At 47.5% G+C, this 20,419-nt stretch overlaps 2 protein-coding genes across 7 annotated transcripts in view; one reads left to right on the forward strand and one right to left on the reverse strand.

Moving 5' to 3' along the window:
• The window catches only part of LOC116825937 (uncharacterized), a 244,807-nt gene that overhangs the window by 102,208 nt on the left and 122,180 nt on the right, over positions 1-20,419 (forward strand). The window lies entirely within an intron of this gene.
• Positions 1-20,419, reverse strand: part of LOC116825935 (uncharacterized) — a 299,602-nt gene that overhangs the window by 14,050 nt on the left and 265,133 nt on the right. For 2 of the 6 annotated variants that reach the window (XM_075072007.1, XM_075072003.1), the window contains exons 1-2: positions 3,063-3,835; positions 2,249-2,375 (exon numbers count right to left, since the gene is read on the reverse strand). In XM_075072007.1, coding sequence (XP_074928108.1) covers positions 2,249-2,375; positions 3,063-3,086 — 151 coding nt within the window. In that variant the 5' untranslated portion in view covers positions 3,087-3,835. Of the gene's footprint in view, positions 1-2,248; positions 2,376-3,062; positions 3,870-4,243; positions 4,310-20,419 lie in introns of those variants that run through there. The other 4 variants (XM_075072006.1, XM_075072005.1, XM_032782361.2 and 1 more) reach the window with 3 other exon arrangements.

A 20,419-nucleotide genomic window follows, 5' to 3' on the forward strand; every position in this document is an offset into this window, starting at 1 on the left:
ATTTAACACCCTTGCACAGGGGTGGATTAGGATTTTGTGGGGCCCTGGGCCAGAACAAGTGGGGGCCCCTCCCCATCCCTTCCGTGCTCCTGTCGGGGAGTAGGGTTGGGGTACGGGGGCTTGGATACTGAAGGATAGTTAACGTAACATCGATTTTTTAAAAAGGCTCCAAAAGGTAGTCCTGGCAAATACAGGCTTGTAAGCCTAACTTCAGTACTAGGTAAATTGGTAGAAACTATAGTAAAGAACAGATCAGACACATAGATGAATACCATAAGCTGGGGAAGAGACAACGTGGCTTTTGTAAAGGCAAATTGTGCCTCACCAATTTATTAGAATTCCTTGAAGGCATCAACAAACATGTAGACAAGGGTGATCCAGCTGATACAGTGTATGTGGACTTTCAGAAAGCTTTTGACAAGGTCCCTCACCAAAGGCTCTTAAGCAAACTAAGCTGTCATGAGATAAGAGGGAAGGTCCTCTCATGGATCAGTAATTGGTTAAAATACAGGAAACATGGGTAGAAATAAATGATCAGTTTTCAGAATGGAAACAAGTAAAAAGCAGGCTCCCCAGGGATCTGTACTGGGACCTGTGCTGTTCAAAACATTCATAAACTATCTGGAAAAGCGAATAAACAGGGAGGTGGCAAAGTTTGCAGACAATTTTAAATGACTCAAGATGCTTACATGCAAAGTTGACTGTGAAGAGCTAGAAAGGGCTCTCACAAAACTGGGTGACTGGGCAACAAAATAGCAGATGAAACTCAATGCAAAGTAATTCATATTGGAAAACACAATCCCAACTACACATACAAAATAAGTGAGTTTAAATTAGCTGTTACCACTCAGGAAAGAGATCTTGAAGTCACTGTAGACAGATCTCTGAAAACATCTGCTCAAAGTGCAGCAGCAGGCAAAAAAAGCTAACAGAATGTTAGCAATCATTAGGAAAAGGATACATCATAAAACAGAAAATATCATAATGCCACTATATATATCCATGGTACACCCATACCTTGAATACTGCATGCAGGTCTGGTTGCCCCATCTCAAAAAAGTTATATTAGAATTGGAAAAAGTACAGAAAAGGGCAACAAAAATGATTAGGAGTGTGGAACAGCTTCCGTACAATGAAAGATTAAAAACACTGGAACTGTTCATCTTAGAAAAGTGGTGAGTTCCCTCATGCTTCTAGCTATTCTGGGTGGATCTCTCTGCAACAGAATTTCAAAAGGTCTCATTTTTTGTCCTGGTGCGGATGGGACAAAACACAAACCAAAAAAAGTCCCAAACCCTTTGAAATCTCAAAATTGTCACAAGACAGGTAAAACGATTTCTCATCTAGCTCTACCTGAAACGTCTACGAGCACCTACATGGGCAGGAGATTTCACATAGTAATCAAGTCTTTAATTTGGCAGGCAAAAGTAATGACAAGGTCCAATGCTGGAAGCTGAAGTTAGATAAATTCAAGCTGGAAATAAGGTGCACAAGTTTAACGGTGAGGAGGATTAACCACTGGAACAATTTACTCAGGGACAGGGCGTGTTCTCCATCATTTGGAGATTTCAAGTCAGGACCAGATGTCTTTCTAAAAAATACTCTCTAGTGCAACCACAAAATATTGGGAATCTCTGGGTAAAATTCTCTGGCCTGTGTGATGCAGGTTGGACTAGATGGTTATAATGATCTCTTCTTTCTGAAGCTCTGAAGCAGGCTGTACCGATAGCCTCCCCTGAACAGACAGCTAATAAACCCACCCTCTTTTGTGCTGTCTTAAGGCAGGTATCTCCAACCAGTGTGTCGGACACAATTACTAAGAAGCTAGGAAGAAGTATTATCGCCTTGAATTGAAATAAAGTCTGGGAGGGGGAACTTTATTTTCTTTACAGATCCCACATATGTGCCTTGTCTCTTTGTGCATCAACACCGGTCACACTAGATTTTCTGGCTGTAAACTCGTCAGGTCACTATGTTTGTACAGTGCTTAGCAGAATGGGACCCTGGCCTCTTGGGCCTCTGTGCAGTACTGCAAGCTAAATAGCTTATGGCCCATAAGAAGAGATGTGGAGGATGTGTCTTTCATATGGGATCTGGGGACTATGAAATGTATCCCTAAGACGTGGAGTCTCTTAAGCACCTCCACTGGCTTCTGCTCAGGGTTCCTTCCCTGCTCCCTTATAAGAACATAAGACTGGAAGAGGTCCCCGTGGTCACAAGCTGTACCCAAGGGGACAGGAATCCTTACCCAGTGAGGCCACAGCCTCATAATTCTCCTGCATGACGTCCCTGTAGAGGGCTCTCTGACCTGGGACCAGCAGAGCCCACTGCTCCTTGGTGAAATATACAGCCACCTCCTCGAAGGTCACCGGCTCCTGGAATAGCAAGAATCCCCCATTCAGAGCTTCCTGCTCCAGCCACAGTCTCACTAGCTCAGTCACGGGAGACCTAGCTGAGCCCTCTGCTGAATTCTGCCCTGCAGGGATCAGTGTAGCTCCCATGAACCCTAGCTTCCAAAAGGCCCTCAGCCCACTTTCCTTGTACTCCACAGACTCTTGATGGCATCATCCCTGCTTTCATTACTCACAGAAGCATGAACGGAGTGGGGCAGAAAACAGGATTTATTTATTTTTCGGTAAAAATTCAAATACTAAAAAAAAATTGGACAAACCTGAACTAGTTCAATTCCGAAATGCAGGTCAAAAAACCATTCCCCCACCAACCTACTCCTATGGAAAATGGTATCCAAAACTGGTGCCTCATGGGAGTTGTAGTCTGGGGGCCTCAGGCTGCCATCCTCTGTGGCTCAGATAGTCCCAGACATAACTGTGCTGGTCTCTACTACCAAAGAGAAGTTCCTTCAGAAACTCCCAGCAGCCCCAACCCCTAAGGGAGTTTAAATATGGCTTCAGGACCTTCAGGGGCTTGGTCCACCTTCCACACCACAGGAGGATTCCCAATCCTCCAGGACAGGTTTGTATCCAAAGCATAAGGGCCTGTTTGACCCCAAGCACTTTGCTGCCTTCTTCTTGTTTCCATGAACTCCAATATGAACGCCCTACCTGAGCCAGCTCTGCTCCAGCCATGTCCCTGCCCCATGCCCCGGGAGGGTAGTGCAGTCTGGAACGGACCAGATGTGGTTCTTCAGCCTGTCAGGGTAAGAATATAGGGCAGGTTTCAGAATGGGCATTAGGCCATTTCACACCCTGATTCCCACTAGACCTTTTCCCTGCAGACATGTATCAGAGGGGTAGCCGTGTTAGTCGGGATCTGTAAAAGCAGCAAAGAGTCCTGTGGTGCCTTATAAACTAACAGACATATTGGAGCATGAGCTTTCGTGAGTGACATGCATCCGACAAAGTGGGTATTCACCCACAAAAGCTCATGCTCCAATACCTCTGTTAGTCTATAAGGTGCCACAGGACTCTTTGCTGCTTTCCCTGCAGACAGATGCTCATGACTCAGTGGTGGAAAAAGGTTTGGTCGCTTCATACCAGGGCAGACCCAGATCCCCCCACCAGGCCTGCCACATTTCAACCCCCACTTGCCCCAGTACCAGAATCTCTGAACCAAATACTACAAAGGAGATGAAAGGAGCCACTTTGGGGGATCCCCCTGACACTGTCTCCAGGGCAGCACATTCCCCAAGCAGTGCGGGTACCAGACAGAGGCAGGAACTGGCTTCTTCTCTCCCCGTCCCTCACCTTGTCCAGGAAAGTCAATCTGCCCCGGGGTGCTGCGGGGAATGGGGCTTGGCAGGGCTGCGAGCCGGGAACCTCCTTCCCCACCTATTGCTCCTGCCAGTCTCTCCCCCTGTCTCCCTCCTGCCCCCTCTCCTCGGTGGGAGACTCGATCCCTAGCCCGGCCCGAGGCGTTCGCTCCCCGGAGCTGGCTCGGCTCCTGCAGGCGATGAGGGGGGCAGAGCCGGGGGGAGGGTCAGGGAGGGCAGCAGCTCTGGGACTCGCAGACCCCCGCCCCCCCGGGAGCAGAGCTGGGGCGAGGAGGGGCCGCTGGTGCAGAGTCACTTTCCTGCCCGGCCCCAGCCCTTTCCCCGTGTCTCTCCCCTCGCCTGCAGGCTCCGGCTCAGGAGCTGGTGTCAGCAGAGCCCGGGGCTGGTTCCAGCCCCCGAAGAAAGTCCCCCCGGCTGGGCACAAAGGGGCGTTGTCTCTCTCCCGGCTGGGAAGCGGCGGCTGCTCAGGCCCGGCTCCCCTGCATGACAATGGAGGGGTCATTAATGTCTCACCCCGGAAGCTCAATTGCTGATATCCTGATCTAAGTGCAGAAAGAGCAGCCCTCTCCCACAGCTTCATCCAGAGCCCTCATGTGGCAACAGCTAATTTCTACATTAGAGATTGCTTGTATACGCTGCATCCCCAGGAGGAGGTCTGCGCAAATCTAAAGATGTGCTTTTCTCAGCAGAGCTTAAATCAGCTGCTTCCCAAACAAAATAAGCTGCAGGGACACAGCTGAAGCATTGTGGTGCTGATATAACTGTGTCTGCTTTATTGAAATATCACTAAGAAAATTACCCCTCTGAGTGTTGTTTGGCCTTTAAAACCTTAGGGCTAGTCTCCAGTGCCTAATTTGTGCCAGGGCTTGCCAGCACTGAGCCCTGGCACCTCTGGGCTTGGCAGTTCATAACTCCAGCACCTCTGGTCTTGTTGTATCAGTTATTAATGTAAAAAAATTTCTTGTGCCCTGGCACCTCTTTCATTACAAATTAAGCACTGTTAGTCTCCCTCAATGTCACTGGGTATTGTAGCATTCAATACACGTTTCTGCTAGCAGCAGCTCTCACAGGCAGCGGGCATGTTCCAGCAGCCTCTGTGTCTCCCATCCCACCGAAGGTTTTGATCTGGTGGAACTATCTCACATGCATGTGTGCAGGGCCAGTGCAACCATTTAGGCGGACTAGGCGGTTGCCTAGGGCGCCAAGATTTGGGGGCGCCAAAAAGCGGCACCCTCCAATTTTTTTTAAATGGTTGAGCAGCTGCTGCTGCTGGGACAGAGAGGGAGTCTGAGCTGCTGGGGGCAGTGGCAGCCAGCAGCCCAGGGCGTCCCCTGGGTCAGGGCTCCACCGTGGCAGCCGGCGGCCAGGGTGTCCCCTGGGTCAGTGTGCCGCCGCGGCAGCCGGCAGCCCAGGGTGTCCCCTGGGTCAGGGTGCCGCCGGAGGGGGCAGCAGGCAGCTCCCGTGGAGCTGCCATAGTGGTGCCTGCGGGCGGTCCCTGGTCCGCAGCTCGGATGGAGCTGCCGCAGTCGTGCCTGCGGACGGTCGGCTGCTCACGCGGCTCCGGCGGACAGCCCGCAGGCACACCGGACCCTCCGCAGGCACCACTGCGGCAGCTCCACCGGAGCCGCAGGACCAGCGCACGGGGCGGCGAAATTGCTGTCCACCTAGGGCACTCAAAACCCTAGCGCCGGTCCTGCATGTGTGCTAAGGTGGAAGGGTGAGTGGGGACAGGGAGTATGGGTATCTGCACCCCACTCTGGACACTGCTGCAGAGAGGGATGGGCAGGGCTGGAGTACTGGAACTTGGGAGAGCAGAATTCCTGCCCAATCCAAAGGTTTTGAGTCCCCTGGGTTTCTTTGGGGCCTCTGAGATTTCTTGCAGATTTTGCTTTCTTGGCTGCAGAGATCCTGTCAGAGCCACACTGCAGCACTGGTGTCTCAGATCGACATGACACCAATTCTCCTGCCAATCTTTTTAAGTAATTCCTTGCTAGTCTCAGGACTCTTCACCTCTTATTGGCTCACCATTATTTCAAGACAGTGTGAGTTAAATCCTTTATTTCATAGATGTTTACAGTCAGAGGGGATCACTGTGATCATCCAGTCTGATCTCTTGCATAGCTCATGCCAGAGAAGAAAGACAAGGACATATGACCCAGCTTTTATAACACAGGGTCATACTTTCTTGGTTATTCAAAGATAAATATATAAAGTGGGATTCACAAAGGTATTTAGGCATCTAACTCCCATTACAACATTCTTTTAGGCTAGAGAGTTGCACACTTCATTGTTTATGTAGTCTGAGTTTAACTGTCAGCAGGGGCCCTCACCTCCTACTCTGGTCAGAACCTGATTGATTATGGATTTCCATAAAAACAGGGATTTCTAGTTTTCCAATTTCCACTCAAATCAAAAGGGTTCTGACCAGAATGAGGGGAACAAAGGAGATGGCTGAAGTGGGGACAAGACCAAATTTTGGGAATGCATGCAGTTGAGGTGGGGAGCAGGGCTTAAATTCAGCCAGAGCCATCTGGAGTGGAACTCCAGTCCATATTTGTAAACCCATGGGAGCCCCAGTCTACCCTGCAGGGCAGAAGCCCTGAGTGCCGGTGCGCCCAGGGCCGGCTTTCGGAAGTGCGGGGCCTGCCACTCCCTGGGGGTGTGCACATGTGTGGGTCCCAGCTGGTCCCTGCCCCCGTCATTGAAGCAGGTGTGCAGGTTACTGCCCTTGGAACTGCAGAGCAGCAGTGGACATGGGGCTGGTTCGAGGCAGGGCGGGGCTGACTGGAGGTAGGGTCTGGCTGCAGGCAGGGCAAGAGGTGCGGGGCTGGCTGGAGACAGGGGAGTGTGGGGCAGGCTGGCTTCAGGCAGGGCCGCAGGGGGGTGCAGCAGGGGTTGGCAGGGCTGGAGACAGAGGAGTGTGGGACTGGCTGGCTTCAGGCAGGGGGGTGCAGCAGGGATTGGCTGGAGACAGGGCAGGGTGGGCAGTGCAGGGCTGGTGCGGGCAGGGGTGTGTGTGTGGGCTGGCTGGCTTTGGGCAGGGGTTGGCTGGAGACAGGGCAGGGGGTTTGGTAGGGGCTGGCTGTGGGCAGGGGGTGCAGAGCTGGGTGCACAGCTGGCTGGAGGCGGGGGGGGCTGGTGCGGGCAGGGCAGGGGGTGCAGCAGAGGCAGCTGGAGCCCCGGCCCTTTAAATAGCCCCCAACCCCCCTGCTATCCCAAGGCTCTGGGGGCTATTTAAAGGGCCCGGAGCTCCAGCCGGGGCAACGGGGCTTGCCGCACTCCAGCCGGAGCTCCAGCCAGGAGAGCGGGGCTGCAGGGCTTGCCGCGCTCCGGCCGCAGCTCCAGCTGGGAGAGCGGGGCTGTAGGGCAGCCGCGCTCCCACCGGCGCTTTGGTCAGGGGAGCGGGGTCACAGAAGACCGCAGCCGGAGTAAGTAAAAAAAATTAAAAAGGTGCCTAAGGCACGAGACCCTCTTAAACGCGGGGCCCGATTCCTGGGAATTGGGCGAATCAGCCTAAAGCTGGCCCTGACAATGGGTAGGGGTTTTTGTAGGGAAACAACAGTGGTTCAAGGGAGAACACTAGATTTGTTCATGGGTAAACTGTTGGCTCAAGGGACAATACCAAAGTTGTTTTGTTCAGGCTAGACAATAGGAACTGATCATTCCTGGCTATGAGCGGTATTCCTTTGAAGAAGCTCACAATGCAATTAGGCAGCTTCAGTATTTTGGATACCAATAAAGGATTTATGACTAGAATTGGTCTGATAACTACTGAGCTGGGTGTGTGCAGGCATGGGTTCACTAACATCTGGAGCAGAGATGCCCCATCATGCGGTGCTTCCCTGGTTTTCTAGTCCCAGAGTTCTGTGTGATTCTTGCCTTCGAATCTCTGTTCTCCATTCTGTATGCTAATGGAGATGCCTCCCTGTCCCATCTTTGATGCAAATGAGGCTAGGGGAGTTGCCTTACTCCTGTCATCCTTGTCTGGAGAGGTTTAGGTGTGTCTTCCCCTGCCTTTTCACTGCTTTTTGTAAGTCTTTCTTCTGATCGGTTTTGGTTCAAGTAGAGGGTGGGGAGGGAGGTCCTTTGTGAGTCAGACAGGCTGGTTCCCCAAGAACACAGAGCTGACAGGTAACAAGTCCTCCCATTGATGGGGTGCTTGCACTGAGCAAGTATCCCCATCACATCCTTACTCCATGGTACCAGGTCTGATCTTCAATCCATTGCAATCGCCGCATCAGTTGCTGGATCCAGCAAACCAGTAGAACCAGACCAATTGATAATATAATTAGGAAGCCAATGATCATCACAGTACGGTGAAGCATGATATTCAAAAGACCTGTTGCACTGGGGGTCCACCCAAGCAAAGTCTCCCACCAGGAGTGATGGCCTGTGTTTTTAACTGTAGCTGCTAGCCTAGAGGTCTCCTGGTTGTGGGGTTGAATCTCGATTTTGCCATTCTCCCCCAAAGTTCAGAGCTTCTGCAACTCAGTTTTGTAAGGAGGGATGTCTTAATAGTCCCTTAATGGTAGTAAGACCCTTTCCCAGTGAAATGGGAGAAACCTCCTTGTAGAGCTCAGGATAGGTTTTTAAATGTTGTACAGTCTCATAGACTCATAGACTTTAAGGTCAGAAGGGACCAATATGATCATCTAGTCTGACCTCCTGCGCAAAGCAGGCCACAGAATCCTATCACAGTAAACTTAATATCACAACTAACTATAATGGTTACATTACAGAAATAGTGATTAACGTTAGGCACCATAGATTAGATCCAATGTCCATTAATCAATACAATATTACATCGTCTTCTTACAACCACACATGCTTTACCAACTGTGATACAGCATGGCCAGAGGGCAGCATGAGAGTGTTAGCAGGGGGCCTTATTTTCTGCCAAGGGAGGAAGGTTTGCTTTAGATTAACTAGAACACCTGTAGCCATTTAGAGCACCTGACTCCAATTAGAGCACCTGACTTCAGTCATATGATAAAAACCCCTGCTTCAGTCAGACAGTATGGAGTTGAAGGAGGAAGGTTTGATGGAGCAGAGTTGCAGAAGTTGGAGAGGAGAGGAGAGGAGAGGAGAAGGAGAGGAGAGGAGAGAAATAGAAAGTTGGAGGAGTGCTGCGGTGGATTGTGAAGTCCAAAAGAAACCCTAGGTAAGGGCACCAGGCTTGTGTAGAAGGGAGGCAGAAGCCCTTCACAAGCTGAAGGGTAGGAAGGGAAGTAACCCAGGGAAGGAACCGCTAGTTCAAGTGGTTCACCACAACCTCAGGGCCCCTGGGTTGGGACCTGGAGTAGAGGGTGGGCCCAGGTCCCTCCCTCTCCACTCCCCTCCTCCAAGGACACTAGTGGAGTAATTAAGAACCGGTTCAGAGGCAAGCAATAGTGCCCTGAACCTACCCCAGAGAAGATAAAGCGCAAGACCCAGCAGAACAGTACCGGCAATTTGCCACACAACATAGACAATAACAAACCCCTCTTCCTGGATAACACTGAAGGAACAGTGATACTTATTCCCAGGTTATGTTACCCGAGGATCTTTCAACCCAAAGCTCTTGGTAACGTTGGCTCTGTGCAAAGTGGTGTCAGGAAATAAATCAAGGGAGACACGGCCATCCAAAAAATAGATGGCTGGCACAAACAGGGCAACACGAGTGCTTTCACTGAAAGCTAAATTTTACGTTGTCTCAAGCACTTACACATGTCCGCAACAGGTTTGTAAAACACCCCCACACCTCGCTAATTACCAAAACTGAGTGTGGCTCTAGAGTGGCACAGCGGCAGCCTTCCAGTGGCCAAATCTTCCGTCTGCTGGTGGGGACCACAAGATGCATCCAGAGAGAGAGTCCCTGAAGAGCCCCTCCTGAGGAGTCCCACTAACTCAAACTTTCTCCCCCAATTTATACATTAGTAATACAATGACATGGCACTTAAAGAAAACTTGTTAAGCAAGCAGTTTCAAAGGTCAAGCAAGAGGCTTCCTTCTGGTCATCAATTCACTGGGTGTTTTTTTTTCAGAGTTTGCACACCTTGAGGCTGTGACAGACACATTCCTGAGGGCACATAGACAAGCCTCCTGTTCTTCTAAAATGCATGTATCAGTAATTTCAACACAATTCTTATTAGGAAGGAGGTGGGGTCAAGCTGCCCTTTCTGTGGCACCCAAAATCCCCTCCCCTCCTTCTTTGGTTAAGCTAAGGCTGCTGCATGGCCAATTTATGGCCTGCTGAAATGGCTGCTTTTTGCAATAAGCAATAGTGGTTTCAGGCACTTTACTAGTTTGCCAAAATCTCCCCATACAGTTGTGGGAAGAAGCATTCATCATATTCCTTCAATGCTTGGTCTTCACAGATATAACTCAAACCTTCTTTTCTCCTACACCCTTTTACATTTACTGTGTCTCACACATTATCTTTCTGCCAGGCACAAGTGTTGGGATCTCTGTAGTACATTACTGAGTTATCATTAATTTGTAATCCCAGTGGGTCTACTGAGTGGATTACTCTAATTTCTTTGCCTGCCATAGTCATCAGGAATAACTGCAAGCTTTGCTGGTGGTGACTGTACAAAGCATTAACTTGTCTCTACTAGGACTGGAGACTAATTCTTCCTTCGTTACATGATGCCAAATCAAGTTGATTGCCTCCATGGGAATTTGTCCTGCTATGGCTTGCCAAATCATTGCCATGATTATGTTCTGGGTGAGAGCCTGAACTTCCTCACATACTGAGGTCAATGAGACATTATTCTGGAGGGACTGTACACCAGATATTATTAACTCTTCATCTTTTTCTGTGAGTCTTTCCAACCCAGGAAATACCTTGCTTATTAACTGTTGTTCCTCACTTAACTATTTCAAAGATGCTGTTAAGGGGATTCCGACGTTTCCTATATTTTTGTGGCATATGATAGTTTATTAGCCAGAACTTCTATGTTTGCAGCATCAACTAAAGAGATTCTTGTTGCCATAGGTGCAATCCAATAATTTAATTTCCTTTTTACTTTATTTACATGGTTGGCCCCTTTCCACATTCTTACTCATTCATCCCTACCCTTATGGCTAGTTTCAGTCAGGGGAGCTATGATAAATGTGGAGCTCCCTTTTATGGACAGCCAGCCAGTCAGTTAACTATAAAATTCCTCTTGCTCATCTGCCAAAGAGGGAGCCACACAGTGATTGCTCTGGCTGTCCAGTCAGAGTCCATTTAAATAGTAACAGAAGTGTCCCGGGATTCATAAGCTAGGACAGCTCTAACTGCCTCTGTCATAACTACAAAGGGAAGGGCACAGCCCTCCTATGTACAATACTATAAAATCCCTTCTGGCCAGAGACACCAAAATCCTTTTACCTGTAAAAGGTTAAGAAGCTCAGGTAACCTGCCTGGCTGACACCTGACCCAAAGGACCAATAAGGGATAAGATACTTTCAAATCTTGGTGGAGGGAAGGCTTTTGTTTGTGCTCTTTGATTTCGGGGTGGTTTGCTCTTAGGACTAAGAGGACAGGACATCAATCCATGCTCTCCAATCTATCTGAACCAGTCTCTTATTTCAAACTTGTAAGTAACAGCCAGGCAAGGCGTGTTAGGTTTAACTTTGTTTTCTCAACTTGCAAATGTTGCTAAGGATTTACCTCTGTTTGCTGTAACTTTGAACTTAAGGCTAGAGGGGGTTCCTCTGGGCTCTATGAATCTGATTACCCTGTAAAGTTATTTTCCATCTTGATTTTACAGAGATGATTTTTACCTTTCTTTCTTTAATTAAAAGCCTTCTTTTAAGAACCTGATTTTTCCTTGTTTTAAGATCCAAGAGGATTGGATCTGGACTCACCAGGAATTGGTGGGGGAAAGGAGGGGGAATGGTTAAATTCTCCTTGTGTTAAGATCCAAGGGGTTGGATCGGTGTTCACCAGGAACTTGCTGAAGAAGTCTCTCAAGACTATCCAGGAAAGGGAATTAGTATTTGGGAGTGGTGGCAGCAAAACTAGTTCTAAGCTGGTAGTTAAGCTTAGAGGTGTTCATGCAGGTCCCCACATCTGTACTCTAAAGTTCAGAGTGAGGAAGGAATCTTGACAGCCTTCACCTCATCTCCTGGGGCAGAATGGGGGCAAGCTGGTCATTGGAGAATCCCTCCATCATTTATGTGGATGGCTCTATATCCTGTTCGGGGATGACCCATAGGGTAGAAACTTGAGCCATCTGTAAACCAAATTGCAAACCTCTTCTGTTTAGCATCTCCAAGCCTCATGTCTCCCTTGACTGGCCACTCAAGGTGTTTTACAAGGGGGAGGGGGCAGGTACACTCCTCTCCTTCTATAATTAGTCCATATGGGGCTGGCGAAACAGCTTGCTCTTTTTTAAACTCAACTCCTTGGTTTACTAGGGTGAGGGTCCATTGAGCAGTGTGGGGCTTAGAGGCCTAGCCATCCTGTATTTTCCCTGATATGATGTACTGGAGTGGTGAATGAACCATCTGAACAATGACCTTCAACCCTCCAATAATAAATTTCCAATGCATGAGGCTCCAGACCAATGCAAGACACTCTTTTTCACAGGGGGTAAAGCCTTGCTCTGTATGATCCAGAAGCCGGAGGCATATGCAATGACTCTGAGCTCATAGACTCACAGACTTTAAAGTCAGAAGGGACCATTATGATCATCTAGTCTGACCTCCTGCACAACACAGGCCACAGAATCTCACCCACCCACTCCTGTTAACAAACCCCTAACTTATGCCTGAGTTATTGAAGTCCTCAAATTGTGGTTTAAAGACTTCAAGGTGCAGAGAATCCCCCAGCAAGTGACCCATTCCCCACGCTGCAGAGGAAGGCGAGAAAGCTCCAGGGCCTCTGCCAATCTGCCCTGGAGGAAAATTCCTTCCCGACCCCAAATATGGCAATCAGTTAAATCCTGAGCACGTGGGCAAGACTCACCAGCCAGCACTCAGGAAAGAATTCGCTGCAGTAACTCAGATCCCATCCCATCTTTCTAACCATTAGAGGAGTGACGGGAAAAGACATCATCTTTGGTTTAAGACTAGCTTGATAATTAGGAAAGGATGGATGGACTGGCATAGCTTAATTTGGCGAATTGATTTCTTGGATTATCAGTAGGTAAGTTATGCCCCAGGGTCTGGATGAGATGTTAGATGGATAGTAAGACCCTTTCCCAGTGAAATGGGAGGAAACCTCCTGTAGTGAGCTCAGGAATAGGTTTAAATGTTGTACAGTCTTCATTAGACTCATAGACTTTAAGGTCAGAAGGGACCAATATGATCATCTAGTCGACCTTCCTGCCGCAAAGCAGGCCACGAATGCCTATCACAGTAAACTAATATCACAACTAACTATTAATGGCTTACATTACAGAAATTAGTGATTGAACGTAGAGCACCATAAGATTAGATTCCAATGTCCATTTAATCATACAATATTACATCGTCTTCTTACACCACACATGCTTTACCAACTTGATACACGCATGCGCCAGCAGGCAGCATAGAAGTGTTAGCAGGGGGCCTTATTTTGCTGCCAAGGGGAGAAGGTTTGCTTTAGATTAATAGAAACCTGTAGCCATTTAGAGCACGCTGACCTCCAATTAGAGCACTGACCTTCTAAGTCATATGATAAAAAGTCCACCTCGCTTTCAGTACAGATCAGTATGGGAGTCTGACAGGAGGAAAGGTTTTGATGGGAGCAGAGTTGCAAGAAGTTGGAGAGGAGCAGGAGAGAAGAGGAGAGGAGAGGAGAGGAGAGGAGAGAAATAGAAAAGTTTGGAGGAGTGCTGCGGTGGTGGATGTGAAGTCCAACAGAAACCCTAGGTAAGGGGCCACCAGGCTTGTGTAGAAGGGAGGCAAGAAGCCCTTCCACAAGCTGAAGGGAATAGGATGAGGGAAGTAACCACAGGGGAATGGAACCGGCTAGTTAAATGTGGTTCACGCACAACCCTCAGGGCCCTGGGTTGGGACCTGAGGTAGAGGGTGGGCCCTCAGTCCCTCCCTCTCCTCCTCCTCCTCCAAGGACACTAGGCGGAAGTAATAAGAACCGGTCTAGCAGGCAAGCAATCAGTGCCTGAACTACCGCCAGAGAGATAAAGCGCAGACCCAGCAGAAAGTACCGCGCATTTGCCACACAACATAGACAATAAACAACCCCTCTTCCTGGATAACACTGAAGGTACATCGAGTAGACTTATAATCCCAGGTATGTTACCAGAGAGATGCTTCAACCCAAAAGCTCTTGGTAACCGTTGCTCTGTGCAAAGTGGTGTCAGGAATAAATCAAAGGGAAGACACGGCCAATACCAAAAAAATAGATGGCTGGCAACAAACCGGCAACACTGCAGTCTTTGCACTGAAAGCTAAATTTTACGTTGTCTCAAGCCACTACACATGTCCGCAACAGTTTGTAAACACCCCACACTCGCTAAGTTACCAAAAACTAAGATGTGCCTAGTAGATGCACAGCAAGGCGCCCTTCCATGTGGGCCAAATCTTTCCTACTGCTGGGGGAGACTCGTAACAAGTGCACCAGAGAGCAGTCCCTTGAAGAGCCCCTCCTTGAAGGAGTTCACTTAACTCCAAAACTTTTCCCCGCTTAAATACATTAGTATAGTACAATGACATTGGCACTTAAAGAAAACTTGGGTTAAGTCAAGCAGTTTCAAAGGTCAAGCAAGAGGCTTCCTTCTTGGCATCAATTTTCACTGGCGGTGTTTTTTTCAGAGTTGCAACACCTTGAGGCTGCTGACAGCACACAGTTTCCTGAGCCAGCAGCTAGCAAGCCTCTGTTTCTATAAATGCATGCGGTATGTAATTTCAATCACAATTCTTATTAGGACGGGACAGGATGGGGGTCAAGCTTGCCTTTCTGTGGCACCCCCAAAATCCCCATCCCTCCTTCTTTTGTTAAGCTAAGGCTGCTGCATGGAATTTATTGCGCCTCTGCGAAATGGCTGCTTTTTGCACTAAGCACAATGTGGTTTCAGGCACTCTTACTAGCTTTTTCCAAAACTCCCGCATACAGTTGTTGGGAACGAAGCCATTTCATCATATTCGCTTCAATGCTTGTGTCTTTCATCAGACATATAAACTCAGATCCTTCCTCTCTTCTACACTACACCCTATCTCTACATTTTACTGTGTCTCACCACATCCTATCTTTGGTCTGCAAGGCACAAGTGTTGGATCTCTGTGTCATTACTGAGTTATCATAATGTTGTAATCCCAAGTGGGTCTACGAGTGGGAATACTCTACATTTCTTTGCCTGCCATTAGTCATCGGAATAACTGCAAAGCTTTGCTTGCGCTGGTGACTGCCTCAAAAGCATTAACTTGTTCCTCTACAGGAGGAGACTAATTCTTCCTTCGTGACATCGATGCCAATCAAGTTGATTTGCCCCATGTGCCGGAATCTTGTCCTGCTAATGGCTTTGCCAAATCATGCCATGATATGTTCTGAGGTTGAGAGCCTGAAACTTCCTCACATACTTGAAGGTCAATGAGAACATTCATTTCTGGAGGGGACTGCCGTTACACCAGATATTCTATTAACTTCTCATCTTTTTTCCTGTGAGTCTTTCAAACCAGGAAATACCCTTGCTTATTAACTGTTGTTCCTCACTTAACTATTTCAAAGATGCTTGTTATACGGGGATTCGACGTTTCCATATATCTTTATGTGGCACTATTGATAGTTTATTAGGCCAGAACTTCTATGTTTGCAGCATCCAACTAAAGAGATTCTTGTTGCCATAGAGTTTTGCAATCCACATAATTTAATTTCCTTTTTACTTTTTTACAGGTTTGGGCCCCTTCACATTCTTACTACTCATTCATCGCGTACCCTTATGGCTGGTTTCAGTCAGGGGAGCTATGTGAAAAATGTGGAGCTCCCGTTGTTATGACAGCGCGCCAGTCAGTAACTATAACAATCCTCTTGCTCATCTCCTGCCAAAGAAGGGACCACACCAGTGATTGCCTCGGCTGTCAGTCAAGAGTCCATTTAAAATAGTAAACAGAAGTGTCCCGGGGATTCATGAACTAGGACATGCTCTAACTGCCTCTGTCATAATACAAGGGAAGGGCACAAGGCCCTCCTCATGTACCAATACTATAAAATCCCGTTCTGGGCCAGAGACACACCAAAATCCATTTACCTGTAAAAGGTTTTAAGAAGCTCAGCGTAACCTGGCTTGAACACCTGACCCAAAGGACCATAAGGGGATAAGATACTTTCAAATTTTGGGAGGGAAGGCTTTGTTTGGCTGCTTACTTTGATCGGGGGTGGTTTGCTCTTAGACTTAAAGAGGACAGGACATCAATCCATGCTCTCCATCTATCTTCTGACACCAGTCTCTCATATTTCAAACTTGTAAGTAACAGCCAGGCAAGCGTGTTAGGTTAACCTTGTTTCTCACTTGCAAATGCCTTTTTTGCTAGAGAGATTTACCTCTGTTTTGCTGTAACTTTGAACTTAAGGCTAGAGGGGGTTCCTCTGGGCTCTATTGAATCTGATTACCCGTAAAGTTATTTTTCCATCTGATTTTTACAGAGGATGATTTTCTCTTTCTTTCTTTAATTAAAGGCCTTCTTTTAAGAACCCTGATTTTTCCTTGTTTAAGATCCAAGAGGATTGGTCTGGAACTCACCAGGAATTGGGTGGGGGAAAGGAGGGGAATGGTTACAATTCTCCTTGTGTTAAGAATCCGGGTTGCGATCCGGTGTTCACCAGGAACTCTGCTGAAGAAAGTCTCTCAAGACTATCCAGGAAAGGGAATTAGTATTTGGGAGTGGTGCAGCAAACAGTTCTAAGCTGTAGTTAAGCTTAGAAGGTGTTTCATCGCAGTCCACTCTTCTCAAAGTTCAGAGTGAGGAAGGGAATCTTGACAGCCCTCACCTCATCTCCGTGGGCAGAATAGGCGGGCAATAGCTGGTCATGGAGAAATCCCTCCATTCATTTATGTGGCTGGCCTATTCCTGTTCTGGGGATGACCATAGGGTAGAAACTTGAGGCATCTGTAAACCTCAAATTGCAAACCTCTTCTGTTTTAGCATCTCCAAGGCCTCATGTCTCCTTGACTGGCCACTCAACGGTGTTTTACACAAGTGGAGATCGGGGCAGGTACACTCCTTCTCCTTCTATTACATTAGTCCATAGGGCTGGGAAACACTTGCTCTTTTTAAACTCAACTCCTTGGTTTACTAGGTGAGCGGTCAACATTGACGCAGTTGGGCCTTACGAGGCCTCAGCCATCCTGTTTCCCTGATATGATGTACTGGAAGTGGTGAATGAACCATTCTGAACAATGACCTTGTCCACCTCCAATAACAATTTCCACTGGCATGAGTCCAGACCAATGCTACAGACATCTTTTCAAGTGGTGGTGAAAGCCTCTGCTCTGTATCGATCTCTACGAAGACCCGGAGGGCAATCAAATGACTCTGAGGCGTCATGGACTAACACGGAACTTTAAAAGTCAGGAAGGGCCATTATGATCAATCTATCTGACCTGCCTACTGCAAGACACAGGCGCACAGGAAAGTCTACCACACACTCCTCGTTTAAACAACCCTACATTATGCCTGAGTTATTTAGAAAGTCACTTTCAAATTGTGGTTTTAAAAGACTCAAGGTGCAGAGAATCCCCCAGCAAGTGACACCATCCCCACGCTGCAGAGGAGAGGCGAGAAAGATCCAAGGCACTCTAGCCATAATCTGCCCCTGGAGGGAAATCGCTTCCCGACCGCAAATATGGCAATCAGTTAAAGTGCCTGAGCCACGTGGGCAACGAGCTCACCAGCCCAGCATCAGGAAAGAAGTCCGCATGTGCAGTAACTCAGATCCCATCCAGCATTCTAACATCCCATCAAGACCACTGGGCATACTTACCTACTGATAATAATCAAAAATCAATTCGCCAAAAATTAAGCTATGCCATGCATAACGCATCCCTTCCATAAACTTATCAAGCTTAGTCTTAAGAATCCAGATATGTCGTTTTGCCGTCACTCCTCTAAATGCGTCTAGAAACCTTGAGTCTTAATTTCAAGTCTAAACTTCTAGTGTCCAGTTTATATCCATTGTTTCTTGTGTCCAACATTGGGGTACATAGCCTTAAATAATTACTCTATCTCCCTGATATTTATCCCAGCTGATATATTTATAAAGAGCAATTGTCATATCTCCCCTCAAAGCCATCTCTTTTGGTTAGGCTAAAACAGAGCTCTTTGATAGTCCCTTTCAAGACAGGTTTCACATTCCTCAGATCATCCTAGTAGCCCTCGTCGCGATATCTTGTATTCTTAGTTTGAATTCATCCTTCTTAAAACAAGAGAGACAGAACTGCCACACAATCATCCAGATGAGGTCCTCACCCAGTGCTTTGTAATAACGGTACCTAATACCTTCCTTATCTTACTGGATAATACCCGTCTGATGCATGCCCAAGACTGCTTTTTTACAGCCATATCACATTGGCGGCTCATAGTCATCCTGTATCAACCTCATACTCTGAGGTCCTTCTCCTCGCCTCTTTCCAACTGATGTGTTCCTCCAATTATAACCGAAAATTCTTGATATTAATCCCTAAATGGCATGACCTTGGCACTGTTCACTCTTAAATTTCATCTATTACTATTTGACTTCAGTTTACAAAGTCATCCAAATCTTCCTGTATGATATCCTGGTCTTCTCCATTATTAGCAATACCCCAGCTTTGGTGTCATCTGCAACCTTTATTAGCACATTCCCACATATTTGTGCCAACGGTTGAGAAATTGCGTTTACAATAACCAAGTCAATTCTTAGTAGTCTTATAGAGTCTGGGAGTTGAAAGGAACTGGAATGAATACCAAAGGAGGCTCCATTTCTGACTTCTTGTAAGCCAGGGTGGTGAGACAGAAGTTTACTTTTGTTGCTGGTTTCGTATATCTTATAGAAGAATAACCACCAGTTTTGGGGTGTGTCTGCCCTTTTTCTCAGGAATTTGTCCTGAATTTGGTATTCTCAATTGGTACCCACTGAGACACGGTGACAGCCTCTCATAGTTGAGCAGCTCAGGCTGGCTTACTGGCATTGTAATAATACCTTGTAAGGGGATATTGGCCTTGTGGAGTACTTCTGGGAGGTTTGGCTGGATGGCGACAGTAGAGGCACAGAGATGTTTGGAAGTGGTAAAGATGTGTGTTAGGCTGTTTTGCTGAGACTACCCCATGGGATCATTGCCAGGAGTAGGGTCCTGCAGCTGCAATTGCTCTGTACTCCTGCTGCCCTGGACTGAGGGCTTCTCTGGTGCCTTTCACGGGAGTGGAGGGCACTGGTCATCAACCAACTGGTCTTCTCCGTACTCTAGTACCAGTTCAACACCCTCAGCCTGCCACTGGGGACTCTGAACAATCTCCACAGGAAGATCTTGGTGGTTTGAGGGCCTGGGAAGCACTGGTTCTCTGCAGTGTCCACAGCCTCTGTGACAGAATAGTATCAGAGGGGTAGCCATGTTAGTCTGGATCTGTAAAAGCAGCAAAGAATCCTGTGGCACCTTATAGACTAACAGACATTTTGGAGCATGAGCTTCGGTGGTATTCACCCACGAAAGCTCATGCTCCAAAACGTCTGTTAGTCTATAAGGTGCCACAGGATTCTTTGCTGCTGTGACAGAATACACACCTATGTTCACACCCTACTCACTAATGTAATAATTTTTGTACAAGGTGTAGTAGAAAGAGAGCCTGAGACATGAGGCCTCGTATATAGGGCCTGGTATGAAGCCTAAGGCCTGAAGTAAAGTCAGGCCCTGCTGCTGTAAAAGGAAAGTTAGCAAGAGTCTAGGCTAGGAGCAAAAATCAGACCCTGTGACAAAACATGCCTATTTGCAGGTTCAATGTCCAATACATGAACTTGTCAAGAACAGGGCTGGTTTTACAAAAACACAAGCACTCCTAGTCTGAAGTGCAGGCAATGCAATGTTTACTGAGGTTAGTTCCAAGCAAGCATATCCATAGAGCTACCTGCTGGTAGAGTCTGATTCCCAGTATTCTGTTCCCAGCTCTGACACCACAGAGCCTTTACCCCATGTCCTCCTTCCCAGCTCTGACACCACGGAGCCTTGCCTGTGTTCCCATTCCCCTAGGCACTAAGCAGTTGGAAATTTTTAGGAGCAGGTTAGTCAGACACCTGTCAGGGATAGTCTAGATAATACTTAGTCCTGTCATGAGTGTAGGGGACTGAACTAGCTGACCTCTTGAAGTCCTTTCCACTCCTATGATTCTAAGTATTCATATAAACACATTCAAGAAGGGTAGTACAAGAACACCCAGATACAAGGTTATGGTGTAAACGCACTCCCCAAAGATGATACAGGGACACACTGACCCCTCCTAAAGATAAGGTCAGCATGACATGGTGATGGATAGAGATGTTTTGATTGAACCTACAGATGCAACGTAAAGGGTGGTAACTAACCACATCAGAGGACAATACATAGATTGTTTGTCTCAGTGTATAAAAGAGAGGTCACACTGTAGTAGCTTCCTACTCAGATTTGAACCTTAGCGTTCATAAACAGAGAAGCTAGCATGAACCCTCTAAGCTTAATTACTAGCTTAGATCTGATATCGCTGCCACCAGCCAAGGATTCCAGGGCTTGGCTCCCTCTGATCTCCCAAAACCTTCTCTGGGGGACCCCAAGA

This window comes from Chelonoidis abingdonii, chromosome 13 (genome assembly GCF_003597395.2).
Source record: "Chelonoidis abingdonii isolate Lonesome George chromosome 13, CheloAbing_2.0, whole genome shotgun sequence".
Taxonomy (NCBI): Eukaryota; Metazoa; Chordata; order Testudines; family Testudinidae; genus Chelonoidis; species Chelonoidis abingdonii.